The 23,169-nt window shown below is 34.2% G+C and overlaps 1 protein-coding gene across 1 annotated transcript; it reads left to right on the top strand.

The window, feature by feature from the left end:
* Positions 1-8,415: 8,415 nt before the first annotated feature.
* Positions 8,416-22,810, top strand: LOC100265434 (stress response protein nst1). The gene is made up of 4 exons (XM_010655050.3): positions 8,416-8,627; positions 8,809-10,445; positions 11,000-12,087; positions 22,489-22,810. Exons 2-4 carry the CDS (start codon positions 8,946-8,948, stop codon positions 22,598-22,600), a joined length of 2,700 nt encoding a protein of 899 aa, XP_010653352.1. The 5' UTR covers positions 8,416-8,627; positions 8,809-8,945; the 3' UTR covers positions 22,601-22,810.
* Positions 22,811-23,169: the final 359 nt, after the last annotated feature.

The following is a 23,169-nucleotide window of genomic DNA, read 5'->3' as shown; positions in this document are numbered from 1 at the left end:
TGAGGACACTTGCCCTCATTTCCAACCAAGTTGTCAAAAGCTCTAAAACCCTAGAGACTTTCCTAAAGTAGAACCTACCTCAAAAACCCAAACTAAGGATGCTAAATGGGACTAGCTTAGGACTTAAACCTAAGGGGCCTCAAATGGTCAAGCTAGAAGCTAAAATAACCCCTAAATGGCCTTCAAAATATGACTCAAAAATCAATAACGAACCGAGTAATAACGGACTAACTGGGGACACGGCGAATGACTAAGCAAAAGAGTCCTAAACACGTTATAACATGAGCATAGGGTGAAGGGAAAACAAAATGGAAGGTTTACACCACCATAGACAAATTTTCCTTTTTTTGTTCATTTTAGACAAAAGTGTACCATATTGAAAATGAAAATAAAAACAAAGAACTCCATACCTATTTGGAATAAATTCTTTGAAAATATTTTATTATTATTAACTATCAAAGTAAAACAAAAGAGAAAAATAGAAAATTCTATGATGATTTATTCAATGAACAAGAGAGAAAAGTGAAAAAATAAAATAAAAAATAAAAAATACATGTGAGAGACCCATTGTAGCCCGTGGCTTGTGCATTAGTAATAAACCAAGCCCCCAATCCAATATTTAGGGCAAGCCCATTTCATTCTATAGGCTGGGGGTAGGAAAGAGAAGAGCATTTCGATTATAAAAGAAAAAAAAAAACTAGACAAGTGGGTCTCTCTTTCTTCTCTCTTATTTTTTTCTTCCATGAAACAAATATTGATTGAGCCATTGGAAAGGGATCTCTAAGACCCTCCTCAAACATCCTTTGTTTTGTAGGCTTTCCACAACCAAACAAAAAGTGTTTGTTGCACGACCAAAGTCGAACACCAGCTTACACCATTGCTTATTTTTTATACACAAACAATGGTACCATTTGTGGGAACTGAACAAAAAGTTAAATTCCTACTCAATAATAGTTTTACTCTATGGAAAACCTAGAGGAGATTTCTTCCATGGTTGATATGTGAGTCTTTTTTTCACCAAACTAATTGTTTAATCACTATATTTTCCCAAAAATCTTTTGATTTCATTAGATTGTTTTTGTTGGGGGTTTGGATTTACCATTTGTAGGCTAAACCCCTAACGAAATATCAAACCACTCAATGCCATAGTGCCTTTTTGACAAATGATTCAAGGTTATAGTGCCCACTCAAGGTTCTAGTGCCCTTTTGACCAATAATATTATAAAGTTTTTGCACTCAAAAATTACAATTCAACCATTATTTGGGGTACTAGGGGCTTTGCCCATTATGATATATTTTGTGTTCATTAATAATAAATAGTGTTTAAATACACCATGGCATGAGAGGAACCCTAGAGGCTTTGATATCAAAAGTAATTAGGTTCCTAGATAACTTTAAGAAAGTGACATTTAAAATCACTTTTATATGCATGCTGCTTTATGAAATTGATCCACACTTAGAGAGTGGAACATGTGAAACCAGGGTTTGGTTAATCTCGATTTTGATGATAACAAAACAAGGTTTAGAACTAATAATTATATTTCAAGTGTGATTAGGCAAGATGATTTCCAAAGTGACAATCATAAAAACAAAATCAAGTCAAAGAGAAATCAATAAAAAAAAAAAAGACCTCAAAGAAAAGTATTTTTTTCAAGACCTAAACTTTATAGGATCTCTTTGTAAGGTTATTGGTATACTAGGTTTTTCATGCATTACATTTTTAATTTATACACCAAAATCATCCAAAAGTAATTTTGTTTTAAATCCTTTAAAATTCGATGATTTCATGTTTTCAACTAAAACCTTGTGTCAAATGTTTTTCAAACTTGTTTAAAAGGTTTTAAGTTGAAAATAATGATTGTTGAGCCAAAAATGGCTCAACTGGTTGAATCGAATGAGGAATCAATCGATCCCCAGTTCAACCGGTCGAGGAATGCAAAAACCTTCTCTATCTTTTCCAGAACATTTATTCAACTGGTTGACGTCCGATCAATGGGCGGTTGAGGTCCAACAATCACTTGTCAAGCATTAAATGCTATCGGTTAGTCAACCGGTCAACATCTAGCTCAAACAACTAGTTTGACATTTTTTTTTCCTCTATTAAAAAACTCCAATCTTCATTAATTCAAAAGTTTAACCTTCCTAAACCTTTCTTGAATATATTTGAACCTTTGGAAGGTATTTTTTAGTGCACCATTCAATCATAGTTTTCTTGTATCATTTGAACCTAAATTTTTGTACTAAGATTTTATGAAATTATTTGTAAATCTTTGAGAGGAAGAATCTAAGTGTGAGGTATCACTTAGAGATTCTCAAGTGTGGGGTATCACTTGAAGAGTTGTTTAAGAGTGAGGTATTTCTTAAGGATTGTAAAGGGTACTTAGAGCCAAAAGTCCAATAAGGTTTATTGGAACCATAATTCAATTGTATTGCTTGAAAGCTTGTGTTGAAAACCTTGAATTAGTAGAACCTTAAGCTTGGGATTGAAACTAGAAGAGAGTAGATATAGGTCAGGTTGCGTCAAACCATTATAAAATCTTGTGTTTGCATTCTCTCTTCTCTATTCTCTTACTTTATATGCAATTGTTTTTATATTGTTTTATTATATATTTGCATATAATTGTCTATTGCATTCACATAATTTAAATTTGCAAAAAAAAGACCATCACCCTATTCCCCCCCTCCTCCCCCCCTCTAGGATGATTGCCTTAGATTAGATTAACCTAATTTTTCTAACATAACACATAATGATAAATTGTCTTAGGAATACCACAAGGTCAATCTTCACTCCCATGTAAGCTAAATGACCTTGTTAGAGGGAGCAAGTAAACAAATTGTTTATATAATAGGGTTGTTGCTCAAACCTAGATGTTTCTTTATTGGTATTATTCTTATGAGTTCTTACCACGGTTAATGACATCAATTAATATTACTACTATGAGAGCCAAATTCAATGTGGTTGTTATCCATAAAGATAAAATAATAGACCATGGCTAAAATGGGTTGCCATGAAAAAACATGGAGAATTTGGTGATCTAAAACCATGGTTGAAACTTCGATCTTTCAAAAGAGAAGCATTATATATATATAAAAACTAGCACCTTATCTTAATTTCTCCACATACCCACTCTCTTTTGTAGTAATTTATTCAAAGATTATGCTTTTTTTTTTTTCCAAATCAACCTTCTATATCATATTGTCATTTGTCTGATAGTAGTTTTCTCCTAAAATTCAATAACTTTAATTTACTAAGGGAAATGTTCTACTTATTATTACATATTCATGGTATAGGGAAAATGGGATCTCTCTCAATTGATAGATTGATAATTTGGTTGTGAAAGGTATTGGCCATCAATAATTGAAGCTCATCTAACTCTCAAGGAAAAATAGATAACTATCAATCTGTTGTAAGCAAAAAAAAAAAAAAAAAAGGTGTTGTAAGCCCAAAAAAAGGTGTAGGGCTTGCAACTAACACCTATAAAAAAAAGGTAAATCAAAGAAAGCAAGAGTTCATACCTAACTTATCACCTCATTAATTATTCATTAAAGAATTTTTGCTTCTTCAAATCAAAAGAGAGGTAAATCACTAACCTCACTTGGAGATTAATCAATCCAGGGTGCAACTTACCCAAATGAGATCTCAAATATAGGATCAACAAGCGGTGCACTAGCAACAAAATGAATGCAATATTTCTATAATAGATGTGAGAGGAAGTAAGAGTATAACTCCAAAGCTCTTAGGCTAATAAGCTACCTTCACCAATGGGAGAAATGCTTGGCATTAGGGAATCTAGACCTATAGCTACAAAAGGAGCATATAAATAATCAAGAGAAGACTTCAAAAAAACTTTTGGTCTTAGTGCTTATGATCAATCTTGAACTGCTTGTCTATCTCTTCTATTCTAGATTCCTCTAATTTAGGTACCTCAACATTGTTTGGATTAAAGTAAAAACACAAAGTTAGAAGAAAAAAAAGGTAAAAAAGAAATTTTTTTATTTTATTTCCTCAAATTTTCTATCACGAAGCAAATAAGAGAAAATTTTTATAAGTTTTCATTGCATTTTTATTTTATTTTATTTTTCCTTTATGTTTTCTTTTTCTCAAAATTTTGAAAATCCAAACATGACCAATTAAATAAGAGAAAGTTTTATAATTTATTATTTCTTTATTTTTCTTTTACTTCAAACTTTTAGAAAACCAAATACAGACTCACATTAATTTCCATGGTATTCAAAATAGTATAAGCAAATTTTTTATTAGTTTATTTTTTCCTTTCCTTAACCTAGTAAAGAATTCTTTTGAAAATATCAATGTAAAAAGGAAGTTTTTGTTTTCCATGAGAATAAAATTTTAACTTTTAAAAGTTTTTAATAAATTGATGTGGATCATCTCACATGATTTAAATCCATGCAAACAGAAAATAAATTAAGGGAAAAATCCCATAATTAAGGCATTGTTTGTTTGGTTTTTTTTTTTTTTTTTACTTTAAGTTTTAAAATAAAATTAGAAAAATTAGATTTAATTTTTTTTCATGAATTGTTACTCAAAAATGAAACCAATTTAGATATAAAAAAAAATTAAACTAACATAAATTCATGAAATTCCAAAGTGTCTATTGTATGCAGATAATTATGAAATTAAATTTCACTAAATTTTGTAGATAAGAAATTAATCTAAAATAAATTCACAAAATTCCAAAATGGAAATCCAAATTCCACCGCATGTAACTACCATTTTTCTCTCATAATTCATGAAATTAAATTCCATATATGCTTATTCTTTATTTAAAAATAAAAATCAACAATACTAAAATAATAAAATTTGGGTTAGAAATGAATTTGCTATATATAACAAATCCAAAATAAAATATCATCTATTACAATATTTTTTTAATTAGAACCTCAAAATATAATTCATACTTATCTAAATCTCTACCAAAATCAACAAGTCCATTTAATTTTGAAAAATAAAATATTAAGATTTGATATACTATTTTTAAAAACTAAAATAAGAAAAAAAAATATAATATCTAATTTTATAAAAAAAAATTAAGATAAAAAAATAAATAAATTTAGCACCTAAACAATATTAAGATGTTAATAAAAATAAATGATTTAATAACTAATATGATAACTAATAATAAGAAAAACAATCTAAACATTTAATGATATTTAAGTTTGTTCGAATCTAAGTCAAATTCAGATATACTCATCTTTTAAATAAATAAAAAACAAATATACCACATCAGCGAAATGTTCAATTTTGATCTCCATTCCTCTTCATTTTTGGTTTCCAATTGAAAATTTGAAGTATTAATATACAATTTTTGTAGAGCTATAGACGTTTATATCCATCCATATCCATATCATGGTAAGCAGAGCGGGCAGTTTGGGGTACGGAAGCAAAATTGTTTCGAGCTGGCCCAGTTTTCATCTATTTGGGCCCAAGTCTGTTTCAACTGATCCTGGATCGGAGATACGATGACCGAAGCCGTTCCAGCCCAGTCCGGTATGGTCGCTCTACTCCTTGTGTGGATTGGTTCCAGACCCATGAAAACCAAAGCAGAGGTATGTTTGGGAAAAACCTTTGGGTTGGTTCCAGACCCGTGGAAACCAAAGCAAAACTCAGGGTTGTTTGGAAAAACTACTCTTTAGTTTTTGGAGTAGGAAATAATTCTTCAATTTAGAAAACGCATTTAATAAAAAAAAATTTTAAATAATTTTTTTTAAATTTTTTCAAAAACATAATATTTTTTAGAACTATGATTTCAAATATTTTTACCATATCCTATGTCGGATAACGAGAAAAGTCCTTAAAACTATATAATTATGAGTTCATCTTAATCATATAAATTGTGAGGACCTTTGTGAAGTTAGACTAAACAATAGTTATAAAGTTGAACAACGAATATAAGAACCTTTGAATTCTCTTAATAAGAATTTGAAAATATAAAATTTTTATAAAATCTTTAAAAAAACTTTGAAAATATAAAGAATGTTCTAGAAGTTTGTATATTATAAATAAATTTGAAAATAAAAAATTTTTAAGAAAAATTTGAAAATAGAAAGAATGTTCTAGAAGTTTGTATATTATAATTAAATGTAAAATAACTTGAATTGGAGAAATTAAGGGAGAAAATATGACCCTAATGGGTTTGATCTTTTTCGGTCAAAAGAACCGTAAAATAGTTGGGAAAAATAAGGGGTTGGTACTTGGTCAAAAGTGTCTCCACGTTGAACCAAGAATATGCTTGAGATGATCCAAGGCAGATTTGGAAAGTTTCCTTGAAAATTCCAATCTCGACATTTACCAAAGCTCGTCTCTCTCTGTATATATATATATATATCTTTCTCTAATAAAATATAAATGACACGTCATTTGTGTATAGAAGGAAGTTTGTAGAGGTGACAGAAACCAGATTATTCATTCGGGAAATTTTGTACCATCTTCGTTATTAAAATATTTGTGACGTTTTCTCGTAATAAAAAAATATAATATATATTAATAAAATAAGGGCCGAGAATGGACTCCCTTGTGCAAAACCTGATCAAATATATTTTTTATTTCACAGAAAATCTATCATATGGATTTGTCAATAAAAATTAACTTTTTAAAAGTCAATAAGTAGTTATATACATAAGTTTTCTTTTTTATTTGAACTGAAATTGCTAATTGACTTAAGTTATCGTCTTATCTAATATTTCTTAATGATGTGATTATCCTTTTAAAATTGTATTCTCGATGTTATGATTTATATTTTAATTCCAACCGAAATTGCTAATTGACTTAAGTTATCATTTTATCTAATATTTATTAATGTTGTGATTATCTTTTTAAAATTGTATTTTCAACATTATAATTTATATTTTTATAAATTCAAATGATAACTTTTTATTATTTCTTTGTAAAAATATTATTCAATTTGTATGTATCATTTTTATTTTACATAGTTAATTCCACTTACACACCTCAAAGTTTAGTATAAATGTATTAACTTATTATTAATTTTAAATTTTGTAAACTAACCCTTTATCATGACTTTTGCTCATTGCATACTTTGATCCACTCCTATACAAAAAACATTACATGTTATAGTTTGAATAATAAATGACATCTCTCTTTTTGTATCCTGAATCTACAAGTATTGTTCGAGGACCAAGAAATACACCCGACTCTGTGTATATATATAATGGTCACAATGGTATTGTTAAAATTTACTTGAACATGAATAACTTTATTTAACATTCTACGTGCACTTTTATGTGAACTAATATGTCAATTCTTACGTAGACTAATTTTTTATATAAATTTTATCATATGTTATCGTCTCATAAATACAAGTATAAGATATATTTTTATATATGTATGTTATTTTATATAATTTATTTTTTAAACTTAAAGTCTTTAAAAAAATAAAATTCATAAATAAAATAATTAACCATAATAATTAAGTATCAAATATTATGGGATGCCAATGAAATGATCATCATAAATATAATAATAATATTAATTGATTAAGTTCTTTATATGGTTGAAAATCAAATACCAAATATTATGGTTATTAAATAACCTGAAATTTGTTACCTTAAGCATATGATAAATCTTTGGTTAATGATAAATTATTACAACAAAACTAATAAATATTTAGAGTATATTTGGTTTTAGAAAGTTTGACAAAAAAAATGAAAGGGAAAAGTAAAAGAAAAAAAAAGAAAAAACAAAAAAATAAATTTAAAGTCAATAAATTATTATTATTTTTTTCGTTTATTTAATTATTGTAAATAAAGATTAAATAATTTAAAAATATATAAATTTTATAATAATTTTAATTATATCCATTCTTTAATTTTTTATAATGAGAAAATTATTTATCTAAATATATATATTTTTACTTTTCCGGAATGAAACATAACATACATTTGGAGAAACTCCATGTATGTGTACCAATTTTGAATGGTGGTGTAGTAGAAATGGTTAATGTGCCTGACACGCCCTCCTCCATTTCATTTATGCATGTCGATCTCCCGTGACCATATATTAATGCAAAGAAATGCAGCGGACTCCACATTTAATATCATCATGGATAATTTAAGTCATACATTAAAAAATTTCTTCAATTTTAATATTTTTAATGGATGGATAAATCGGTCAAAGTAGGGCGTTGAATTAATAAAGTTTTTAAGATTTTTTTCCTTAAAAGAGAAAGAGTGTTGTAAAGGATAATTTGTACACTTCAGCTGTAGTTTACTTGTGTCATATCTTCAAAATTAATTATCAGTTATATCGTTTTGTAGGTCCAGATGGTATAAACATTGACACGTGGTAGTCGGTGAGAAGGGGAAATGGATGAACCCGGTTCAGTTAAAAGGGCAAATGGGAAAAAAAGCCGAAGCCGGTTGAAGTGGTGGGTGATATATAAATGTATTTTGTTTTTATCCTTAAATTCCCTCATTTTCTTCTCCATCTCTCTTCTTATCCCATCTTTTTAATATTCTGTCTCGCACAGTTTCTTCGCTGGTAAGAACGAACGAAGGAGCCAACCACCGCTTCAAAGCCTGAATCGGCAGGCGCCGTTCCGAAATTTCGGTCATCGGACAGAATTTGTTTCGTCATGGTAGCCGAATCTGTAAGTCTCCGAATCCCTCTTCTCCATTCGATTGATTCGTTTTGTTTGTTTGTTGGTGCCACGAACGGCTGCAATCGGAGCTCGAACGACGCCGTTTTGGACATGTTGAGAAACCCTTGCCGATCCATTTCTGAAACTTGCTATTCTGATTAATTTCTCATTTCTTTGGATTGTGATTTAGGTTTTTTCTCACAAATCACGGTGTTAGGGTTGTTGAAGTTTGGAGGAGAAGATAGGGTTGGGGTTTTCGATTGTGTTGCAGAGCTGTGTTGATTGGGGGTATTGGGTACGGGGAAGATAGGTGTGGGGTAGGGGATAATGTGTATACTCTGTGTGATTCAGAAGTGGTCTCGCCGGGTTGCTACAATGCTTCCTTGGTTAGTAATTCCACTTATAGGACTGTGGGCTCTTTCTCAGCTGTTGCCACCGGCGTTTCGATTTGAGATTACGTCACCCAGGCTGGCGTGTGTGTTTGTACTCTTAGTTACCTTATTTTGGTATGAAATTTTGATGCCACAGCTGTCGGCATGGCGTGTCCGTAGGAATGCGCGCCTTAGGGAGAGAAAAAGGTTTGAAGCAATAGAACTGCAAAAGCTTCGGAAGACAGCAACACGGAGATGCCGCAACTGTTTGACTCCCTATCGGGATCAGAATCCGGGTGGTGGGCGGTTTATGTGCTCTTATTGTGGGCATATTTCGAAGAGACCAGTATTGGACTTGCCTGTGCCAGCTGGATTGGGAATTTCAAATTCTGGGATTATTAAGGACTTGGTCGGTAAGGGTGGGAAGATATTGAATGGGAAGGTATGGTCTGACAATGGGTGGATGTGTGGTCAGGATTGGTTGGAGAATGGACATTGGGCTGGTGGCTCATTTCAGGGTAAGCCCAGTCATTGGCGGAGGAGTAATGGTGGGGTTTTTGGGGGTGACGAGAATTGTTTAGCAGAGAAATCTTATTCAGGTGTTGTTATTTTTGCGTGCAAACTGTTGACATCATTTTTCTTGAGCATCCGTTGGCTTTGGAGAAAGATTTTTAGGGTTAGTTCGTCAGGAGAAGATGCTTCATCTGACACTGAGCATAGGGGGATGTTGAACAAGAGGGGTGAGAATGGGTCAAATTTTAATGAGAGTAGAGGAGAAAAGGCAAGAAGAAAAGCTGAAGAGAAGAGACAAGCTAGATTAGAAAAGGAACTTCTGGAGGAGGAAGAGAGAAAGCAGAGGGAAGAGGTAGCAAGGTTGGTTGAGGAACGCAGGAGACTTAGGGATGAGAAGATGGAGGCTGAGAAAGATCGTGGCAAGCCTCCCTTTAGGGAGAAAGATAGTAAGAAGGAAGCAGAGAAGAAACGTCAGGAAAGACGGAAGGAGAGGGACAAGGGATCTAGTAAGAGCAATTCTGATGCAGAGGAGATGGAAAGAAAAGCTGGTAAGGAAAGTGAGCGAAAGCGGGAGTTGGATAGGAAGAGTGAGATAGATCGCCGGGAACATCAGAAAACTGGGACAGAAATTAGCAAAGCCCATGGCACGGAAATGGGATATGGTTTAAAGAGTGTTTCTGCAAGCAACTTTAACAGGGGAAATGCTGGAAGTCGATACCTGGACCGAGTGAGGGGTACCTTTTTATCTTCTTCGAAAGCTTTCAGTGGAGGCAGTTTCTTCGGAAGGGGTGCTAGTAACCCTTCTACTATTTTAAAAGAAAACAAGCCTATTGGTTCTGGAGATCATGTACAAGCTTCTTCCAACAGGAGGGATACCTGTCCGCTAGATCGTGTCGGTGTGAAATTAAGTATGACTGGAGATGAAAAGAACATCAGCCGCCCTGTGAGTTCTCTTATTAATTTGAGGTTTATGTACTTTGGCTTGTCACTAGTTTAGTGTGTTTATCGTTAGAGAAAGGTGTGGAAAGATTAAATTGATTGTGCTCTTACTGGTTAAAATTTGTGACATGTTGTGAACATTATCTTCTTTTGAGCCTATCCCTCTTGTCAAACATGTGGCCTATAGCCCATTAATGTGACTTTTAAATGTTCAAGTGGTTACCAGTGGCATGCCAGAAAATTAGAAGAATTAGCCCTTTTCTGATCGACATGTGGCATGTGAGATCGCTCTAGCTCCAACTTCTTGTTTGTTTTTTTAAGAACTAGCCCTTTTTGATTGACATGTGGCATGTGAAATTGCTCTAGCTCCAACCCTTTGTTTTTGTTTTTTGGGGGATCTATTCTCATTTACGATCTTCAGGAACTATGAGCTGACATGCCATATTTTATGGTACCACAAGGAAATTATGGTTTTTTTTTATGATAATGAATTCCAGTCTATTGTATTTTGAGTCTTGAGCGATCTTGAGTTTAATAATGTTGAGATTGTTACTGCAGGTTCTATCAGAGCCCCAGCCAAGGACAGCTCCTAAAAAATCATGGCAACAATTATTTATTCGCTCATCAACTGCTCCTCCTTCATCAACTGGAAATGTTATTAGTAGACCAAATGGGAAATCCCAAACAGAAGTTCAAAGCAGTCAACTTCCTGCTTATTCACCAGCAATCCAACATTTTGATAATCCCATCAATTTTGGGCTGCCATCGCTGTTCAATCTGCCTACCTTTCCAAATGGATCAACTAGTAGTAGTTCTGGTTTTCCTTCTGCAATTGATCCCTTGTTTCCTCATGCTGGTGAAGGAACCCATGAATTCATGTCTGAAGATCCAGAACTATTTGAAGACCCATGCTATGTTCCTGACCCAGTGTCCTTGCTTGGGCCTGTGTCTGAGTCACTTGATAATTTTCAGTTGGACCTGGGAGCTGGTTTTGTACCAGATTTGGGATTGGAAAGAACTCATGCTTTAAAGAATGTACCTGTATCTGCTGAAGTCAACAGGCCATCTCCATCTCCAATTGTGTCTCCATTGTCACGATTACGGATCAGTGATGACAGGCATGGCAATTCCAGTCGCTTCCCAGGTACCCCTATGACCCAGGATCTGCACCATTTACCTATGGATGATTTGAGTAATGCAAATGATAAGGGTACTTGGCAGATGTGGAACAGTTCTCCTCTTGGTCAGGATGGTTTAGGTTTAGTAGGTGGCGGCCCATCCGGCTGGCTTTTACCCCCAGAACTGAACAGATCAAACAAGGATGATATTGTGAACCCTTCATCTCACAAACCTATGGTATCACTTTTTACAAAAGAGGATCAACTACTTTCTGGCTCTCCTCCTCATCACAAGGTTTTTCTTGGCAATTGCCAAAATGGTGGGACATTTAGTTCTCCTGTTTCTGGTTCAAATGATCATGACCCATGGTTGCAGAAAACGTTCTACCAGCCATTGTCTGGTAATGAAAGCCATTTCTCTCTTAATCCTCAGGAGGAGACTTCTCAGAATGAAATTATTTATGGGAGTACTGGCAGTTCCTCTATCAACCATCCATTTGAGCTGTCTCCATCCACTTGTTGGTCCAAGTAAGTTCATAATGCTCTGAATTTCTATCTTTCTCAAACTGCTATGCCTTCAATCTTGTTTTTTTTTTTTGGTTTTTTTCTTTGTTTTTGTTTTTCTTTTAATAAAATCTTTTTGATGAAGCTAATAATAAGTCTTAGATGGGCTTTTGGCACATTTACAGGCTTGATAATGTGTTTATTTGTTTGTTTGCTTGTTTATTTATTTATTTTTTAGATTTTTTTTTATTTTAAATTTTCTATCTTTTTTATTTTTATTGTTTATTTTGCAGTGATGATCCTAAGAAAGGAAATTCTTATTTGGCAGACCATCTAAAAAGTCTAAAACCAAAAGCAATTATTTCTGCTTGGTATAGTTAACACGTTAGTCACTATGGTTGTAAGTTTTATCACAAACTGGCATAAGACATGAGAGATGATGTTTTTGTCTATGTCTGGGATTCATTCTTAGTAGCTGTGGGATATTCATTTTGAAATCTCTTGATCTTGCTCAATCTCGTAATTTTTCCAATTGCCTGGCTAACTTCTCTCTTGAAAACCTATGCGCACTATGTGGTCCCAAAAGCATTCAACATCTACCACCATTGTCTTTGAATTCTCTTTCATTAAATCCCTCCACCAGCCTCCTAATTTACTTTGTCTTTATTTGAGATTCCCAGAAAAGTGAAGGGTAGGCTCAATAGAATCCAAACATTTGCAGGGAAATCATCAAGAAAATGGAAAAATCCATTTTGTAAATTGGGCAATGGTTTGTAAGGACAAAATGAATGGAGGCTTGGTGACTGGAAATTTGGATTATTTTAATAAGACTCTTCTAGGCAAGTGGTGATGGAGATGTGCTCATGAGAGCGACAGTTTGTGGAGGAGGATTATCCATGGTAAATTTAGAAAGGTGGATGTGGGTTGGTGCACACAAGTAAAAGGGGTTTATGATGTGGGATTGTGAAAGATACTAGAAAAGGATGGGAGGAGTTCAATTCCAGAACTTCTGTTGTGGTCAAGAATGGGATGAGGACTAATTTCTGGGCAGATAAATGGATAGGGGATTGATCTCTAAAAGAGGCCTTCCCCATTTTGTTTAGCCTTTCCTCTTTCAATAATGCTAAAGTAGTGGACATGTGGGAGGTGGAGGATGGCAGGGTTAGCCTTTAGGTCTAGTAGTTCTGAAAGTATTTTTAGGATTGGTAAATGGAGGAGTGAGATTACAAGCAGTAGAGGAAGACAACTTATGGTAGAGAGAGGACAAAACGGGGATTTTAAAGTGTACTAAAGAGACAATTTTTTTTTTGATAAGTAAACACACAAAAAATATATTAGAAGAAAGGGCGCCTTAAGGCTGACCCAAAGCATACAGAGGTATACAAGAGGCGCCAAAAAGCAAGAACAAAAAGAAGAGGGGATATAAAAAATACCAGCCCTCATCTAGAACCCAACCAATTAAAAGAGTTGATTAAACGAAGAGGTCCTTTATCTATAATCGACTTACTTCAAAGCCAAAAATTACATACAAAAGAATTTTTCATCTTGTGAATCGAAAGCTCCTCATTTTTAAAAGCAATTCTATTTCTTTCCTTTCAAACTACCCAAAAAAAGACATAAGGGGGCTGCCATCCACATCTTACTTAGCTTCTTGCCCATGTTGATACCATGCCAACCAAGAAGAGTATCTCTAACCGAATAAGGAAGGAACCACATCACTCCAAAAAGAGCAAATAATAACTCCCATAAAACTCTTGCCTGGGTGCAATGAATTAGAATATGATCAATAGACTTTTCTTCCACACAACAAAGGAAGTATCTATTAGCTAAAGTCCACTAATGGGGGAAAGCCTTTTAAAGTTTATTCAAGGAGGAAAGGGAAGACCTAAGTAAACTTTAAGTATGATTAATATTAATTAAAATTGAATTGAGATTGGTATTTTTTGGAGTTTAATTAGGATTAGCTAGTTGAGTTATAATATAATTAGAATTTGAGTCATGATAGGTTATTAGAGTCCTAGTAGACTTTGGATGTTATAATTAGAATTAGAATCATAATAGGTTATTAGACTTCTAATAGACTTTGGATTTCTTAGAGAAGCCTATAAATAGGCTAATCAATGTAAATAAAAGAGATGAATTGATATTAATAATATTATGTTTTCTTTCATTGTAAGGTTGCAACTCTCAATGGTGAGACTCCACTAATTTTCTTCTAGGTGAGACTCCTAGAAGGCCTTAGTGAGACTCTAAGGTTTTTTGATCTTTACTTCGTTGTTTTTTTTCTTTATCTCTATTTCTTATCTTATATTTTTCTTTACCATAAAATTTATTCCTTGTTTCTCTCCTTACATCCTAAAATAAAACCCTAGCTCACCTACCCTTGAGTGTGTAGGCAACCATCCTAGGGTTGTCCTACACCATCCACCCCCACTTTTTAAGTTGATCCACAACCATCTCCTATCAATTTAAACACCTCGTGGCTCCAAAGATGAACAGACAGTTTTGTTCCCTGCTTATGAGGTTTGGAGAAATAGGGCTCCTATGAAGAATTGGTTTTTTTTATTTTTTTTTAATCCTTTTTGAGAGGAAAGATTTTACCCATAGACCTTCTCATGAGGAGAGGCTGGTTGATGGTGAATAGGTGCAACCTTTACAAAGCCTGCGCTAGGATCAGACAACTTTGGGTTCTGCTGTTGAATATTTTCAGGTTGCTGTGGTTTGATGAATGATTCCCCCTACTTATTTTGGTGCATTTGGAGAGAGCATAATGACTGAACTTTTAAAAAAAATAGAAATCAAATTAAGAGCTGGAGATGACCCTCATTAAATCCCTTTGGGAGCAGTCTGGGGTCCTGCTAGGAGTAAGATTGGCTAATTGTACATTATTGGACTTTATAGATAGCCTAAATTCTGGATAAAAGTACATAGGCTTGATGTATCCTGAAAGGGTCTACTCTTTAGTTCCTCTTATATACCACCTGTGTATGTATGACACACTTCCCTTTGTTGGGTGCCTACAGTATGAAACTAAAAAAAGTTGTTGCTGCTACAAGCCAACCATGGATATACTTGTGGAGTAGGGATAATCCATTTCACATGTGGCGGGAATGAAGGTGGTATGACTAAGGATGTGAACCTAAGTTACAGTGCTTCATGATAGCAATGATAACTGTTGATATTTATTATGATGATATGGAGATGACTTGATGGGAGATTATAGCCAAAAATGGCAATGATGGTGGGGTCTTTGATGGTTGGGAATCTTTGAATTGGTATGGTAAGTTCTACTTTTTAAGTGTTGTGCTAAGTTAACTTGAAACTAATAATTAGCATTTTTTAGTTAACAAAGTCAATCGATGTTAGTAAAATGTCAATTCTGACAAGAGGCTAGTGGTGTCAAAGTTTTCTATAGGAATTAACTTATGGACTAGGGGTTAGTGATGTTATTAGTGAATCAAAGGGAGGTTAACATAATTTCAGAAATGTGGGAGGTGAGAGTGATTTTTCCGAAATCTTATAAGATGTATACTTTATTGTTGCCTTGCCTACCTTTGTTTTCGAAATTAGTTTTCACATTCTTTATCATAGTTGTAGGCAATGTTAAAAATGAATTACTAGTTGTGGATGACTTCATGCATGATAAATTTGAGGTGAGTCAAGTGAAACCAATTATGTATTAGATAAGTGAATATTGGTTAAGATGGTCATCTTTGAATACTCAACTCTTATGAGGGATTATACAAGCTTCTAGCAAAAGCCTACTAATACATTAAAAAAGGTGGTTGAAAAAGTGTCTCGGATTTCTAGCATGTATGTGTGGAGGGGAAACAAATTTTGGATGCAGTTTTGATAGCTAATGAGGCCATTGACTCAAGGCTAAAAGACAACACCAATGGGGTCATCTATAAGCTGGACATCCAGAAGGTGTGTTATCTTGTCAATTGGGTTTTTTTACTAGCGGTCTGGGAAAAAATGAGATTTGGCTTCAAGCGGATAAGTTGGATCAAATGATGCATGTTTTTTTGTTTTGGTGAATGGGACTCCCATTGGCTTTTTCCAATGTTAAAAGAGTATAAAGACGAGGTGGTCCTCCTATCCTCTTATCTCTTTATTTTGGCCATGCCATGAAGACTCTCTCCTATATTCCAATTAGGGCTAAGGAAGGGGCCTTCATAGAAGGTTCTCAATTAGGGGAAGAGGAGGTGCGGGGTTGGAAGTCTCTCATATGTTCTTTGCAAATGACACTTTTATTCTATGCAATATGCTTGGTAGGAGCACATAGAGCATTTGAGTTAGGCATTGATATGGTTTCAAGCAATTTCTAATTTAAAAATCAATTTGGAAAAAGGTAAGCTTATCCCAATTTGGAGTTTGGGGAGTAGGGTGGGCAATATCCTCAACACTTGTGTGGGCTTTCCATTGGGAGCCCCTTTATGATCTTCTTGGCTTTGGGAAGTGGTGGAGGAAAATTTTTAGAAACTTCTGGTTCTGGGAAGAGAATAAATATTAAAAGGAGGAGGGTTAACTTTAATAAAAAAACACTTTGTCCAGTTTGCCAATTTACTTCATGCTGGTTTTTGTTATCCTAGGAGAAGTGACCTCAAGATTAGAAAAGATGCAAAGAAATTTTCTTTTGAGGGGTAGGGACTTTGGTGAGAAAGTTGCATATGGTGAATTGATCTATAGTTTGGATAAAAGCAATGAGGGTCTGGGAATTAGAAATTTGTCCACTTTTAACAAGGTTCTTATTAGAAAGAAGTGTTAAAGATTTGTGATTGAAAGGGAATCCCTTTGGAATTGGGTGATTTCGTGGAAGTATGGGGAAAGAGAAGGGAGTTGGTGCTCTAAAGGAGTAAGGAAAGGGTATGTGGTGTGGGCTTGTGGAAGGCAATGGCAAAAGGATGAAATTTTGAAAGGATATATGGTGTAGGACGTACCCTTAAGGGAAGCTTTCTTAGAACTTTTCTCAATTGCCACTACCAAAGATGCGTGGGCAATTGAGGTATAGGAGCTGGATGGGACGAAGATTGTTAGAACCCTAGGTTTACAAGACATGATAATGATTGGAATTTAGAGGGGTTGGGGGCCTTTTTTAGGAGGTTGCAAGCGTAGACCATTGTTAGGGATAATAAGGATAAGGTTGTTTGGCTGAACATGAAGAGTGGCAACTTCTTGGTTAAGTTTTTCTATTGCTTTTATCATGCAGAAGGTTGGAGGCGTTCCCTTGTTGTATAGTTTGCAGTTCTTTGGTACCATCCAGGTCAATTTTATCTCATGGGAAGCTATATGGGACAGGATAATAACACTAGATCAACTCAAAAGGAAGGGTTACGGTTTCCAAATAGGTGCTATATGTACAAAGGAGAAAAAGAAACGGTTGATCACATCCTCCTTCACTGCTTGAAGTAATTATTTTGTGGCAATTGATTTATGCTCTTTTTGGAGTAAAATGGGTGATGCATCCTTATGTGAGAAATGTCCTTTTGAGTTGACATGATTCGTGTCAGAAAGAAGAGTAAAAAGGCTTGGAAAACTGCTCTGTTGTGCTTCTTTTGGACTATTTGGCGGGAGAGAAATAGGAGAACTTTTGAAAAGCTTGAACAAGTTGACCAAACACTTAAACAATCCTTTATGTATATTTTTTTTTTGGTAGGGGTTAGACTGTATAGAGGTTATAGAGCCTTGTCTATGATGGACTTTGTAGAGTGGTTAAGTTCTATCTAAGGCGTGGTTATTTTTGGGTTATCCCTCACCTTGTTTTAGACTTTTGTCATCATTGTGTACGTCGTGTGTCCTTTTTTGTGCCCTTTGTTAAGTGCTGTTGATATATTTGATCTTTACCTATTAAAAAAGGGGATTGGTGGAGGTTGAGATCCTTGCTTTATTCAAAGGCCTAACTGTTATGAATTTGGCGGTGATGACAATATTTTTGCCGAGGGAGACTCAACGGTGGCTATAGGCTAGGTTTGTTGAGTTGAAAAATGCCCCTGGAAATTCAATTCTTGAGTGCATAAATCTATTTGACCTGGCTAGAACTTTGTCGAGCCCCATTTCTTGGATTCCTTGAGCAGCTAATCACATTGCATATAGTTTGTCCAAGCAAGGGGCCTCTAACTTGCTGTCTTTTGTGTGAGGTATTTGTGCCTGCTTGAATTGTACTCTTTTGTACTTGTTTTTGTTTTTTGGGCATGTATCCCTATTTGAAGGATAGTTCATCATTCTTTTTTGTATTTTTTATTTAATTTCAATGGAATGAAGTGTTTGTTTTTTATTTTTGATTTGTCTGTGTGCACCTATTATGCATATACAAGGTTCAGTCATGTGTAACAAAGACTAGTGGAAGCACTTGTGTTATGGAACTAATTGATTATGAGTTGAACTTTATTAGTGGATTAAGTACCAATATGAAGGAGGTGCTTTGTGTCATGGAATTAATCAAATGTAAGGAGTTTGAACTTTGAAAGTTAATTGGGATCTTATTAGTGGATTCAGCAAGTGAAAAAATCTTATAGCACAATTGTAAACTGAAAGGACTCTATATTTGCTTCTGTCATAGAAGGGTTTTGACAAAATTGGAATCTCCTCATGGCAACTAATCTCTTGCAAAATTGTTGCTATTTTTTGTATGGATATGGTAAGGAGACTGTTGTAAAACCACTGTAATGAGGCAATTGGTTGGAAGCTGGTTCTCAATAACTGAAAATCCTTGCATAAGTGCACAAAGGTAGGGTTGCTAGTTGGATAGTTGGGTCAGATTAAAGGGCTACTAAAGCTCTGGCCTAAATGGTTGAAGAGGCTGCCCAAGATCCATGCAACTAACCACAGGTTAGGGCAACTGAAAATCTTTGCATTAGTGCACAAAAAACTAAGATCAGTACATAACGAGAAAAATATTTATGTAAAAGCTACTGTTGTAAAATCAATGTGATGAGGCAATATGATGGTAGCTGGTTCTCAATAACTGAAATTCTTTGCATAAGCGCACAAAAGTAGGGTTGCTAGTTGGACAGTTGGGTCAGATTAGAGGGCACAACTAAAGCTCTGGCCTAAATGGTTGAGGAGGCTGCCCCAGGTGAATGCAACTAGCCACAGGTTAGGGTAGGATAGCTGGGATTATTTGTATTGTGTGAATGATGATCTTTTATATGTAAAACTAATAGATAGGGTTCAAATTTCATCTGGTTGGTTGAGGCTGCAATCCAAGGTCCAATGTAACCTTAGGTTGAGATTTCTTAGTGTAATCCTTCAACCTCTTTAAAACTTTCAGCCTAATCTTGGCTTATGATCCAGTTGGCCTCAAATGATGTCTAGTTCAATCTGCTCAATATTGCAGCCCTGTTTAGGAGCACATAAGCTGATTGAAATGATCATATATGATGGAGTCTATATGATCTTCTTCTTCATGATCAGATATGATGGAGTCTCTAATTTTAATTTAATTTTTAATTTTTTAATTTTTGACTTATACCTATGTTAGTTTATTTTGTAATTCAGCTATACAATTTGGTGTGGTTCATTCCAACTGTTTTGAAGAATATAACTTTTGAAGGGAGATACTAATTTATATAACAGAACACCATTATCCACATTGAGCTTTGTTCCTCTTTCTCTCTCTCTGTCTCTCATGCATACACTCTCTCACAGTAAAACTATGAATGTGTGAGAACCTGTGCTTTCCCTAAATTGATCGATTGAACTCTAGACAGAGCTTAATCAGGCAAATCACTTATGAACTAGTGCAGCGTTTGTTGAATAAGCAGAAATTTTATTTATTTATTTATTTTAACATACACTGGAAAGATTATCCTAGCAGATTATTCTTGTTTCATGCATATACATTTGGGTTCATTAATATTGGTAAGTTGCCCTGGTAAAACAAATTTATTGGAGCAAAGGTTAGATAAGCTTTAATTGATTCAATTCTTCTGAATACAAAACTGATATAATTTGATCCTTGCTATCCCTGGTCCATATATTTGTCCATTAATTGAACACCTCTATATGGAACTAAGCCATAACATTGAAAACATTCGACCCTAATGTATTTTTGCACTTTTTGTTGACCTTGCCCTTGTACATTTCCTCTGTTTAGTCTGGTATTCTTATAGACAGTTGGCTTTCTATTTATATTTTATTGAGAGCAATATTTTATTGATACAGGAGTTTTAAATATCATTTCTCCTAATCTAAATCTGAATTTTCGGTTTTTCCCTTGGGTATTTTTAAGTGTACTCTTAAATGTCCTTAATTAACATTCAACATTCCAGTCATCTCTCTTGCTTCTCTTGTATTTTCTTATCCAAATTGGCTGGGCTGTTAAACTCAGGTTTGTGATGAACCATTGTTCTTACCTCTCATCTCTTCTGCAGTTCTTCTTTCCTGCTAAGGGCACTATTAATTGTTATTTTGTAGGGGTCAACTTTCAATAGAAATGAACTACAGTATTTTGCTTCCTCGGATATTGGGTCATGATGTAGGCTACAAAATTGCTATATAAATTTTCAAAAATTTATACCTTAATCCTGTTTCAAAGCAAACATTATCTTTTCGGGGTCTTATTTTGATTCTATTATTTATTTCTTGGTTGCAATCAAATTTCTGTTTTACCAAACATTTATATGCTAGAACATGAGACTGTAGTTCATTTGCAATGACTAGTTATCCCATGTAGGTGGAGAGTTCTGAATATGTGGATTATGTCTATTTGTTGAAGGTCCTCTCTCTCTCTAATCTGTATTTTGAAGCAGTCATATCTGATGTGGATAACTACACATATCCAACTGAGATATTCTGAGTAAAATTTGAGGATCTACTTTTTTTTTTAATTCTTTTTCTCTAAAAAAAAAATTATAACCAATGTATAGGGCCTAATTGGTAGCTATGACTGAATAATGTTATAATTTTTTAAAATGAAAAATCTTCATTTTTCAATGGTTTTCTGTTGTCATGTGCTTGCATTTTTACAGAAACTAAGAACAATATTTTTTGTTTTTTTAACTGTTAGTCACTGAACCATGCTATCTGTACATGTTTTTTTGAATCATCCCTGTTTTTCTCTTTCCCCCCCACCCTAACTTTTAGAACAGAAAACAGTTCTTATTTTCCTTGTCACACACTCCCCATAAATTTATCTATTAATATTATTACCAAGGAGGTGAATTGTCATTCTACTATTTTTTGTTTTTATGCTTATAAACTCAGGTGAATTGGTGTTCCACTATTCTTTTGCTTTTCTGCTTATAAACTCAATACCCTTCTTTACCTTTGTAATAAAAAATGAATAAAATAAAATGGAAATTATATCCTCATGGATCCCATATCCAGTGAAACATCATATTCCACCTGTTATACCTTTATAGGGTCGCAACTATTAGCTTTTAAATTTTTCTCAGTAAGTTCAACTTTTTATCCCACCTGTTACGGTCATACTCAACCTCGTCCACTATTTAACTTCTTTTTACATGGGTTGCACTAGTACTCAACTTCCTTTCTGACATTAAATCTTTATCTGCAAAGTGTGTTTATGTTGATGGAAAGTAAAATTAAGTAGATGCTTGATGATATATCCTTATGATTGTAATGTTGCTACCTTGGTTTTGCTTGTCAGTTATTTGCATATTAACAGAAAATGAAATAATTGAGAAGTGATTAGCCATTCTAAACATCCTGAAAAAAGTTATAGGATGAAACTACTTCTCTTCATAGTGGAGGGTTACAGACTTACAGGATATAGAAAGAAGTATTTGCTGATACATATAACTGTTCTGATTGTGTGTTAGAATAATGGAAACTTATTTGGATCAACCTATCAAAAAAAAAATAAAAATGAAAACTTATTTGGATCAATTAAAATTGAATGAAAACATGTATGTATTTACAGCAAGGGTTCTGCTCATTGAATTGGGTGCATATAGCTGAACAAAAAGCAATTCATAAAGTAAAATACCAGTGCTTGTACTGCGAAAAAATTGATTACAACTTGGTGTATGTTACGAAATATAATGAATGTGGTCATGTGATAGAGTGGGAAACCTTTGATTAGTGATGAGAATGGTAAAGCTTCGCATGATCTGAACATGCAATGTTACTGCAGGGTTCTTAATTCAGCTTATCATTTTATTAAATATAGTGGAATGTATAGTTTTCCAGCTTCAACTGTTTTATGTCAATCTTGTAAATTATCTGAGAGTGGTAGCCTGAGATTGATATTTCTGACTGCTGTATCTGCTTGTATTTTAATGGTACATGGACTCAGTGGTGGGAGTCGTGATTGTGCTTGGTTCTATTTGTTTCGGATTCATGGATGTGATGTCTTTTTTTTTTTTTTTTTCAGTTAACTCCTTCATGATTGATGTGTTTTCATCCTTGTTCCAAATACCGGGATAGTAATCTGATGCTTGTTTCACTTGATTTCTCTTGCAGGAAGGAATGGGCTGTGCACGGCTCAGGGGAGGAGGGTGTTGGGAACTCGGCTGCAGTGAAGCCCCATATTGGGGGTTTATTTTCAACCCCAGATGTACAGCCTCTTTGGTAATTTGATTGGAAAAAAAGAAAAAAAAAAGTGACACAGTATGAGGGACTTAAATACACCTCCTGAGCTCAAAGAGGCAAACTGCTTCTTTTGGAGGAGAGTTCAGAAAACTGAATGCATTGTATCTTCCTTCTCTTCTTTGTAAGGGAGATTGATGTTTACTTACATTAGCATGGATAGGAATACACGTGGTATGCATGCATTACTTGCTCACTTGACAGGTAGGAGTGATTTCTATAGTTTCTGGTCTGCTGGAGTTTTGAGGTAGGTGGTGTTTGATTCGTCTTTCAGGAAAAATAGATCACCTAATGGAGCTAACCCCCCTCCTCTCTGTGCCATCTCTTACAAGCTGCTGTTGTTGATGTTGATTGGAGGGGCAATGAGATTAGACCAATTGTGGGATTTAATCTGTTCATAGATTATGCTGTTTATACCTTTTAGAAGAAATTTTTTCTTGTTGACCCCCATTCTCCTTTCCAAACTCCAAAATTAATTTGTTTTTCTAGAGAAATAGCATATTTATAGAAGGTTGTGAAAGGGATATTACATTGATGACCACATATAATGTGAGG

This window comes from Vitis vinifera, chromosome 8 (genome assembly GCF_030704535.1).
Source record: "Vitis vinifera cultivar Pinot Noir 40024 chromosome 8, ASM3070453v1".
Taxonomy (NCBI): Eukaryota; Viridiplantae; Streptophyta; class Magnoliopsida; order Vitales; family Vitaceae; genus Vitis; species Vitis vinifera.
This window is presented reverse-complemented; position numbering and strand designations above follow the sequence as displayed.

Excerpts from the sequence above, each read along its gene's own strand:
- LOC100265434 (XM_010655050.3), top strand. The coding sequence starts at position 8,946 with ATGTGTATACTCTGTGTGATTCAGAAGTGGTCTCGCCGGGTTGCTACA. Across the intron at positions 10,446-10,999 it reads AAAAGAACATCAGCCGCCCT|GTTCTATCAGAGCCCCAGCC; the intron begins GTGAGTTCTCTT and ends TTGTTACTGCAG. Across the intron at positions 12,088-22,488 it reads CCATCCACTTGTTGGTCCAA|GAAGGAATGGGCTGTGCACG; the intron begins GTAAGTTCATAA and ends TTTCTCTTGCAG.